Source organism: Diorhabda carinulata, chromosome X (assembly GCF_026250575.1).
Source record: "Diorhabda carinulata isolate Delta chromosome X, icDioCari1.1, whole genome shotgun sequence".
Classification (NCBI taxonomy): Eukaryota; Metazoa; Arthropoda; class Insecta; order Coleoptera; family Chrysomelidae; genus Diorhabda; species Diorhabda carinulata.
In genome coordinates, this window is record NC_079472.1 from 29134978 (window position 1) to 29145575 (window position 10598).

Here is a 10598-nt window from a genome sequence, read left to right on the forward strand (position 1 = left end):
CGATAAATTATAATGAATTAAAACTTTCTTCAATGGATTTTCTCTTCCCTTTACCATAACTTTGAAGTACTATTAACACAAGAAATATTAAGGATAACTATAACCAGATGAAGGAAATTATGATTCAAAATGAAAAAGAAAATTGAATTTTTAAAAAGCTATTAACTATCAATAAAACTACAGTTCCAAAAATATAATATGATGTTCAAAATTATTCAGAAAATACTTCTAATGAAAGAATTAATTCCTCACATGGGGCGATTGGTGGCCTCTCAGATGACCAGATTTATTGCAAAATGATATTTCTCCTTTGTGGTTATTTTAGAACAATCTCTCAACATCTTGGTTTTAAGAAAGTCACACATTTCAACAAATTAAACCATTATAGCAAATATTTATATTTTTAATTACTATGACATGTTTTTTCTCAAATATTTTATAAGTTTTTTCAATTTATTGCGATGTTCTATTGAAGTTTATCGTGGTATATTAGAGTTAAGTTGATTAAAATTGATATTCCTATATTTTACAGAATATAAATAATGTATCTTAATGTTGAGCCAAAACATCACAAAAATAACAAAAATATTTACCTCACTCTACTGCAAACCCACAAGTTTCTTCAACAGCCTGAGTAAGTTTATCTAACAATACCTGATATGACTCATAAGGTGGTATATCTATTCTGTTGAAGCAAGTATGTGCTTTAGGCAGATTTTGTGGAGACACATCTACACAATGTATTGTAAAAAGCCTGGGCCCCGCTGCACCTGTACTGCCTTGCAAAGCTTTGAAGCCTTGAAGAGGTACTCTAGAACTTCCTGTAACAAATTGTAGAAGTCGTGCGCGCATTTCTTCAGAATAAGAATCTACAGCTTGCCAAAACCATTGAACTACTGGCGTTTCTGGTGTACAGTGTTTTAATCTCGTATGTGCACGCCAATCAGCTAGAAAATAGAATTTTGAAAAAAATTAATTAAAGGACTTACATTAATACTATCTTTAAAAAACCGACAGTTTGCAAGGAATAAAATTACAATAGACAGGTTTCTTTTTATTTCCTGGGGAATAAAAAATTGCAAGTTTGTAATTCAACAATATTAAATTTATTTCTCTCTCACAACTACAAAAAAGCCAATGTCAAATGTTACAATATATTGTACTTACCAATATCTATCGATCCAATTCCACTAATAACAAGTTCCAGCTCCCTTTCATCAAATGGTCTCAAGGAAGTTGAAGGTATCAATTCAGAAAATCCTTTTTGGAGAGCTAAGAACTGTTGTTCTATACCTCGCATAAATCGATAATTTACATAAAGTTTTACATATTCTCTTTTATTTTCTTCTGTAACTGATATTGATGCCCCTCCTGGTTTTAGTTCATGCACTTTGACAATCCCAAAGCTGTTGTTCTCTACAGCAAAGTTAGTATCTAGTACACCATCGATGTTATTCTCTCTGTAGAAAACGAAATCATATTAAATCATATTCAAATTTTAGTTGAATATAGTGTCGATTTAAAAAAAAAATAAAATTAGAACTCTAAACTCTTATTATTTTTTTGATAAGAATTCAAATTATATCTAATATTTACAAAATGAATACATTTTTTAGGAAAGGACAGGAATCAATTTCCAGCAATGATTTTTTCAAGTTTCCTTATAAAGGCAAAGCCTACGTAGGGAATGGCAACTAATGAAAATCCTTCCCAAACAGAGGCATTGGATGGATGATATGTTGAGGATAATAAAGTTAGTAACTTACAACATCCAGGTGAGACTTCTGTGCAACTCGGGATCGACTCCCTCGATATCCTGAAGTGTAATTGGTTTGTTCAAAAGTTGTTTATAAAAAGGCAAAGTAAATCCACCTTCCAGCTGATGATTATGAAAGACTGCTATTCCCAGTATCCTCCCCACAAAATGAAAATAAGACAGGTGTTCAGGATTGACAGAAGAATCAGGGTTGATTTGTAGAGTATAGTGATCATCTCTACTATACTGGAATAAGCCATACTGAGGATTCAGCATTTCACGAGATAACAAGTGTAGCCATTCTCTGGCTACTCCTCCATAATCCAGACCTTCTTCACCTCTAAATTTTACCATTAATCTTTTTCTCATGTCTTTTGGACGCATTTTCATTACAAGTCTAAAAATAAATAACTAGTATTAAAAGATAAATCTTGGCATCAGGATGCCAATTCACAGCAGACTATCTTCCAATCATAGACTATACAAATTAATACCAGGACAATTACTCACAGAATGAAGGCCCAACAATTAATTTGTAAGAAAGCCTGTTAATGTTACCTACCTATAACTCTCTTCAAAAACTTCGTTACGAGATACCTCTAATCTACAATGTCCACTTTGTGGTTGTAAAGCATTTAATTCGGCTCTCAGAACTTTCAATTTAGCAACTAGATCCCGTCGGTATTTTGGTAAATGTTCAGATTCGTTCAATAAACTCTGAGGTAGATCTTCATTTCTAATTTGTTCAACTCTGATTCGAGGTGAGACAGGATCTGGATTTGAATGATGTGAAGAAGCCTGGCCATCTGTTTCAGTTGTACTAAAAGAGTAGGAATTAATTACAATGTTTGATATACTTTTTGTTTCATGTACCTGTTGACAGCAGTTGGTGTAGGAGTGGTGACTGTTGGAATAGTTGTACTGGTGGTGGGTTGACTTGTGTTTTGACCATTTCTCCTTATAATATTATTAAGAATTTGAGAATTCAACCTAGGATCTGTGAATTGAGTGGTTCTTTTGTTATGATCCACAAAATAGATCTGTAAGTATAACAAATTTTCTGAAAAATCTAAAAACATTGCAAAAAACTGTTTTAATGGAATGCTTATTGCTTATATTCATATTTGTTTCTAAAAATAACAGGTATGAAAATATGTTTCCTACAATCCAGATGACTTAAATTTTAAAAATATTTATATGCCTTGATATCTTTATGTAAACAGTGTGAGAATAATACTTAATTTGAGTTCAGATTTTTATCTTAATATGGATGTAAGGGTAAAAACAATTATAGATAAAATAAAAACAATTAAGGCAACTAATTGAATTAAAAAACTAAAAGTATATTACAAGGAAAATGACCGATGGAAAGATGGGCGAAAATTTTAGACTGCCTTGTAATATTCAAGTTGTGCTTCATACTTTGGACCACACATTTATTTTAAAATAGATTATAGAATACACGCAAAAATCATTTGCGACAAAACATAAACCTCCATTAACATAAAAAAAGCAATAATGTAGAGAGCAAGTTGGAATTATTATATTAGTCCTATAGTCTATTTTAGAAAGGCAAACAACAATAAAATGGGGAATTCCGTCCAGTTCGGCTCAATTTCGGTGTTGGCCGTAGGTGAAGGTCTTGAAATATTGTGTAGGGATTACTTAGGTAGTAGATTATACAGTTACTTTTTGCATTTAACAGGTACCTTTAACCTTCTATTAGTGCCTCTGCCTAATTCCAACCCTATTTCAGATTCGGCTTAATCATTTGTTTATTTTAACGCATCAGTATTTGCTGTTAAGCCGTAAATAGTGTTAATAGTGTTCACAGTATTATAAGATTAGTAATAAAATGGTGACATTACACCAACGAAAAGATGTTCCAATAATTCTCCACGATCAGTGAATGAAAAACTTATTATTTTAAATGTACACGATTGCATAAAATACGATTACCCGAAATTTACTGTACAAGAAACTGTCGACGGATGTTCCCGAGTGACTGGAGTTGGAAAGTCCACCGTTTTTAAATTATTGCGGGGGAGGAAGATAGCAGGCCAAGTGGAACCTCCCATGAAAAGTTCAAGCTGACCAGTAAAAGTCCTTGATGAAGACATCAAAAGTGTAATTCGAAGAAAAGTTCACTCTTTTTATTTTAAAAAAGAAATACCCACCCTAGATAAGATTTTAATGGAGCTTGGCCAGAATGACAGTATTCCGTGGATAACTAAAAAACTTTTATGGACCACTTTGAGAAATATGGATTTTGCCTGGAAAAAGCATAATCGTAAAGCACTTTTACTGGAGAGCGATGAAATTGTTTGATGGCAACGAAAATACTTAAAAAGTATAAAGCAGTACAGAACAGAGCAGAAGAAAATATTTTATCTTGATGACACATGGATTAATCTAGGTACCAAAAATGTGGCAAGACAAAAATATAACCAGTGCTTGCCAAGCTTTCATGGAAGGCCTGTCAACGGGTATCAAGGTGCCTTCAGGTAAAGGGGAAAGACTAATAATCGTCAATATTGGAAGCGAAGAGGGATTTTTAAAAGAAGGTTTGCTAACCTTTCAGTCGTGCCATACGGGAGATTATCCCGAGGACATGGATTCAAATGTTTTTGAAGACTATTTTGGTGAAATGATAAAATATCTTCCGGCTGATTCAGTAGTAGTTATGGATAACGCAAGTTATCATTCTCGACACATAGAGAAGACTCCAACTTCATCTTGGAGAAAATAAAAAATTATTAACCACCAAAAGTATTGAATTTGAAGATAATTTGATAAAAAAAGAACTATTAACTATAGCAAATTTACACAAACATCATTTTATGAAATACGCCGTGGAAGATACAGCAGAAAAGCATAGTGTAACTGTGCTGCGCACACCTCCATATCATTGCGAACTAAATCCTATAGAACTTATATGGGCGCAAGTGAAAGGATTTGTAGCAAGAGACAGCACGACATTCAAAATGAAAGAGTTATCTACTGTTTGATCAAGCCATTAAGGAGGTGACACCAGAGAACTGGCGAAAATCAGTCCAGCATGTCATTAAAGAAGAGGAGAAAATGTGGGATCTTGACTACTTGATTGATCGGACCGTCGACCCGTTAATTATAACATCAAGAGGAGACAGTTCCTCAGATGACGAAGAATATTATGATTTTTTATAATTTAATTTTTGCATAATGTATTTTTTGTATAATGTTCAATAAAAAATAAGTGTACCTAATACTTTGTACATAATGCCTAATTTTTATTCTGTTAAAATAAAATTCTTTCCTTTTTACTAGTATTCTACTGGTACGCCTTTGGCACACTATTTTCAGTGTTTGTGAATGGATAACAATAGGCTAAGCCCATATATTGACCCCAGCCCGGGTGGTACTACCTGTACTTGATAAAAAAAATTTTACAATGAAATCAATGCCAAACTATGAAAGTGGCTTAAATATTCGTGAGGTCGTGAGGTCCCTTTGCATACCTAATGAGGTTTTATTACTCTATACCTTTCTGAAATAAACTATAATAATGTCAATTGAATCTAAAGTGTGTTTTAATAACTTTTTTAAATATAAGCTGCAAAAATTGAAATTCTACTCAGTGAGAGATAAAAAATAAGAAAACACAACAGTTATTTCAACAATATGTAAAAAAAGATTTTTAATTACACAACATGTCAAAATATTTATATAATGAGCAACTCACTGATGAAACGTACAAAGCTGATAAGTGCCAAAGGGTTAAAAAAATCCTAAATAAAATGAAAGCCATCTGGTAACTCCAAAATTAGCAAAAATGTTCTACAGCTCTAAAAGTAGTAAATTACAATAAAATAAATTTAACTGTCGAGGGAATGTGTAAGTGAGCATTTGTCTATGGCTGAACTTTGCTTCTGTCTATTGTCCCCGTTTTGATATTGATAATGAAATCTAGTAAATTTTATTATAACTTTTGTTCCTTCGAATGATTTAACACTATATGGTTACATTTTTGAGATCATTGGAGAAATAATGAATGTTCCTTTTAAAAGCCAATGATATCAATAAAAACAAATTTGGTGTAAGAAATAGTTGAAGCATATTTAAATTAAACAAATAATGATACTTACCCTTCCAGAGCTGGTTTGCCTCATTTCCCAACCAGGGGGTAAAGGTCCTAGATGATCCAAATCAAGACTTAAAGGAGTAAGATCCTTGGGTATCCTAGGATCATGCCAAGTAGACACTCCTGTAGGTATATGATAAAAATAGACTTGTCCTTGTTGAGTAGTTCGCAATTCTGAAAAAAATGTCGTTAAATATGATTAGCCATATTATAAAAAAGGAGGTTCTTGATTGTAAACAGCTTTTCCCATTTTAAATCAATATTTTGAGTATAACTCAAGAAAAATTTGAAAAGAATTATTCGGTATATTTAATGCATTTTTCATTGGAATATTGGAATTAATATCGTTTTGTATATTTTATTCAATATTTCTCAGTTCTAAATTAAATGACACTAAGTTTTATGAATAATTAGAAGGACTTTTAGACATTCACACTATCTTTAGTTCTTTTTCATAGTTTTCTTCATATGTATATAAAATTACTTACCATAACCAGGGGGCAAATCCATTTTCATTGCTGCCAAAAGTCCATTCTGATTATTATTACTTCCACTAGGTGATGCTGCCCCATTTACTGAATTCCTATTCCTACCTTGCCTTCTCCTACTACTACCCTCTCTTCTTTCACCTTCATTGTTAGGTCTCGGCCTTCTTTCTCTCGTAGCTATTCTTTGTTGTGGACTACTCACTAGTCTACTAACATTGCTTGTTGAAGCTACACATGTACTGACAGTATTAACAGGTGCGACAGGTACTGAAGGTGCATTACAACTAATATTGTTAGGCGCCGGAACTACTGCAGTGGATGTGGGAGATACAGAAGCAAAAGGAGATTGAGCAGGAGTAGTTGCTGATGTTGTCGGTACTGTTCTTGGTTGGGATGGTTGTTCCTTTTGTGGACTAATTAAGGGAGATACTGTGGTCGTACTGGAAGATGGTGTTACTGGAGATTGTGATGTTTCAGTTGTTGTTGTGGTCGTAGTAGTAATTGTAGGAGTGTTATTATTTAGTGGTTCTATGTTTCTAAAATCAAAATACAAGTTTTAAGATTGCTATGAAAATTAAAATTTTCATTATCCAAACTATATTATATTTACATTTCTTAGTAAAGAAATTGGACTTCTACAAATTAGGTTCTAAATTATTTTCATTCATGTTTGCAACACACAGGGGTTTCATTCACTTATTTCAGAAATCAACGTGTATAATTTTCTAGTTCTACTTTAGAAAATAAACATTCATCTTATATCAATCACTTTTTTGTAAAATAACATTTTTTTTAGCACATGACATTAGGATCACAACCAATTTTTCAGATTCCAGAGTTATTTTTCTGGTTAAAATAATGATTAGATAATTTCATTATTGATGATGACTTTCATCATTGAGAATAGCTCTTCTTTATTCTTTTATTCTATTCTTTGTCTACTGGCCATCTTCATTTGTTTCAGAATTTTGTTTTCATGTTTCTTGAATTTGTTTCTGCGAATTAGAGGTGCTAAAATACCTTGGATACTTAATACCAAAATATATTATTCTTCAACAGCATTTGTGATTTTCTTCAAGTCAACCAGTATATTTCATACATTTTATTTTTCAAAATTTGAAGTTATTTTTGAAATTTTTATTCGTATCAAATTTTGTTTCTGTTGTAACTTCAGTACCAACAATGTATTCTTTTAAATAAATTCTGCAGCAGATTGTTCTATTTTATCACTAGAATCTCATCTGTCACATGTTCACATAAAATTTATTTTTGGAACATGAGTAAACAGAAAAAATAAGATGATTGGAACCTCAGTAACCATTCATGATGATAATTTAATTCTTACAACTTTCAATTAAAATGGAAGTAGATAAGGTAGGCTAGAAACACTTGAGCATATCCCTTGATTTGTCTTCATCATAATTTTACATATCTCTCTGATCCTGAACTAACAATATTCTAAATAGAATAACTTAATGTTATCCAGTATCTGAAGCAAAGAGTACTTCAAAGTTTATGGGTTACTAGATGGAATACTAAATTATTGACCCTAAAAATTAATTACTACCCTACCATATTAGAATTGTGAATTTTCATCACTCTTATAATGAACTGAATAATTTTTTTCACATTAAGCATCAGTTAATAAGTAAACTACAACTTACAACTGAAAAAATCTAACAAAAATTTTTAGTTTTTAGATTGTATTAAAATAAACTCACCTGTTAGTATCAATATTATTATTATCTACATTCAAATTTACATTATTATTTATCCTAGGTCTGTTTGTTCTTGACTTTGCACTTGCTTGAGGTCTTATCCATTGAGTTGATTTTGTGATGTGATTAACATAATATAATCGGCCATTGGGAGTTCTGCGTTCTTCCCAGCCAGGTGGCAGTTCTGTATTGGTACAGTTTGAAGTTGAATTAGAATTTTCATGATCTGCAGGTCCCCTAAGATCGCCTAGAGGACCTACAATTGCTAAAGGAGTACCCCCACATGGTCCATCTCTTGATAATAGAGATATGATAATTTGCCCTTTCACTGGCTCGTCTTCTGCATTTGCTTTGCCTAAATCTAAACACTGATCTGAAAAAATAAAATGAAAATATTAACAAACACATTTCTATGATAAAACATATTCAGTAAATAAAGAAAATATAATGCTTTTCATGAAGCTAAGTAAATTTAATACAGATATGTAAATATTAAAACACTCACATCCTGTATCTTTAAGCCTTTGTATGAGATTATTTACTATCCGAACACATCCCAAAAATCCACTTCCCTGTTTTTTATGAACTTTCCTATGATTCCAAACTGAAATTGTAATACTATCACTTTTACTTATATACAGATCATAATGTGAATTCCATTTAGGATCTAATGTATTTTTCACAGTTTCTGTTGAATGACACTGTCCACTACCATCTACAGATATCTTTGCAAATGGATCAGGAAGCCCTAAAAATTAAGTTAGCAATGTGCAGAATAACATATAAAAATAAACAGATGTGTTTTCACAATGAAATGAAAAGTTTTGAGTATAATATGTATACACAAGACTACTTTTTACAGCTACAACAAATTTCTAGTATTAATAGTGTATACAATAATATACCCTTGTTTATACAAGTAAAACAAAAATTATTTTGGAATAATGTATAGTGATTTAGCAGTGAGTAGGATTGCTAGTAAATTACAGTGATTATTCCAAATTGTCCACTGGATGATGTGACTAGTGGAAATATTACCCAAGCGGCTTTTACACTGGAAAACATTTGGCTACTCATATTCATTTTTCAATTTTGATTATAGGCACATTAGCTTTTAAATAAACTTTAAAAATATTTGTTATTAAAAATTAAATTTTAAGCATATTGATATATATATATAACTTGATTCTGAACATTTATTTCCATTATTTCGATTATGCAAATTGTTTTCTGATTTGTTAAATTCCAAGGAATAGTTTTAGGTATTATTATTTCAGTAAACAATTTGGAAACATTTTTTGGATTCATTAGACTTTTTTCTTATTATGAAATATTTGATTTGGAGTCATTTGTGACTTTTTTTTAAAAGAAATGTTTCTTGTTAGATACTAAGTTTATTCAGGAGCTTTAAGAGTTCCTAACTTCACTAAGGAAAAACACACTTGATTAGAGCCCATTTGCAAATAGTAAAGTGGAACTACAGAAATAGTTTAGGATCTCATAATAATCAGAAAATGGCTCTAGCCACTTAACTATTAACTAAATCAGAACTTCATTTGGTATTCAGTGTTCAATAGTTAGATATAGTCTAACTTAAAAAGAAAACTGCAACTGCAAAATTTAAGCCAAAGTTTCATAATACAATAAAATATTTTTAATATGATAAAAATTATAATTAAAGAAAAAAATATTTATATAAACTCTAAACTCTCAATATTGAGTCAATTATAGAAATTTATTTTTTAAATATTTAAATATTTTTTAAATATTCATTTGAGTTGTGAGGTGAGTCACTATATATTAATTTCAAACAATATGGAAGTTTACCCAAAATAGTTGTTCTTATTACCCTAATTATAAATATGGTTTACGACATACTGAAGATAACTTTTACAATAATTGTGAAATCCACTACTGATTAAGAAGGAAGCACTGGTAATATTAGTAAAGATTTTTATGAAAGTTTTCATGATAATTCTTTTGTATATATTATGTTATATAGATCAAATGCTTTATTATACCTTCTACAATGTGTCATTTTTAACTAGTTCTTGCAATTCATAGTGTCAGTTCATTTGCATTTTAAATAGTATTATTCATGGAATACCCTGTATAACATGGGAATATCATTAAGTTAAATAATGTTTGTACTTACGGAATAAATCTTTTCTAACCAAGTTTCTAGCACATAAAACTAAAAAAGAGAAAGTAGAATTAAGTCAAAATTAACTAATACAAACTAAATAATGTAGGAAATAATCAATGAGGCCATGTTAACTTGACGTTTATAAAACAATGTTTTATGCTTATTTAATTAATTGATATATTGTAATCGAGCCATATTTTTCTTACTTGTTAATCGTATTTTTTGTGCACCATTGCGGCGATTTGGTGGTGCGTTGGACATTATTATTTAAACTATTTTTTTTTATTGTCCTCATATCACTACACGTTAACTTTTTAACGCCATGTTGATATTTTAATTGCAATTGTTACGAAACACATAAAACAACAAC

At 30.8% G+C, this 10598-nt stretch overlaps 1 protein-coding gene across 1 annotated transcript in view; it reads right to left on the minus strand.

Annotated features, from left to right (window-relative positions):
• LOC130901114 (E3 ubiquitin-protein ligase SMURF2) overlaps positions 1–10598 on the minus strand; it is a 17485-nt gene extending 6887 nt beyond the window's left edge. The window contains exons 1-11 of the mRNA XM_057812215.1: positions 10435–10598; positions 10238–10276; positions 8588–8830; positions 8086–8455; positions 6365–6900; positions 5881–6050; positions 2630–2796; positions 2319–2576; positions 1767–2153; positions 1168–1460; positions 594–947 (exon numbers count right to left, since the gene is read on the minus strand). Coding sequence (XP_057668198.1) covers positions 595–947; positions 1168–1460; positions 1767–2153; positions 2319–2576; positions 2630–2796; positions 5881–6050; positions 6365–6900; positions 8086–8455; positions 8588–8830; positions 10238–10276; positions 10435–10489 — 2871 coding nt within the window. The 5' untranslated portion in view covers positions 10490–10598 and the 3' untranslated portion in view covers position 594. The remainder of the gene's footprint in view (positions 1–593; positions 948–1167; positions 1461–1766; positions 2154–2318; positions 2577–2629; positions 2797–5880; positions 6051–6364; positions 6901–8085; positions 8456–8587; positions 8831–10237; positions 10277–10434) is intronic.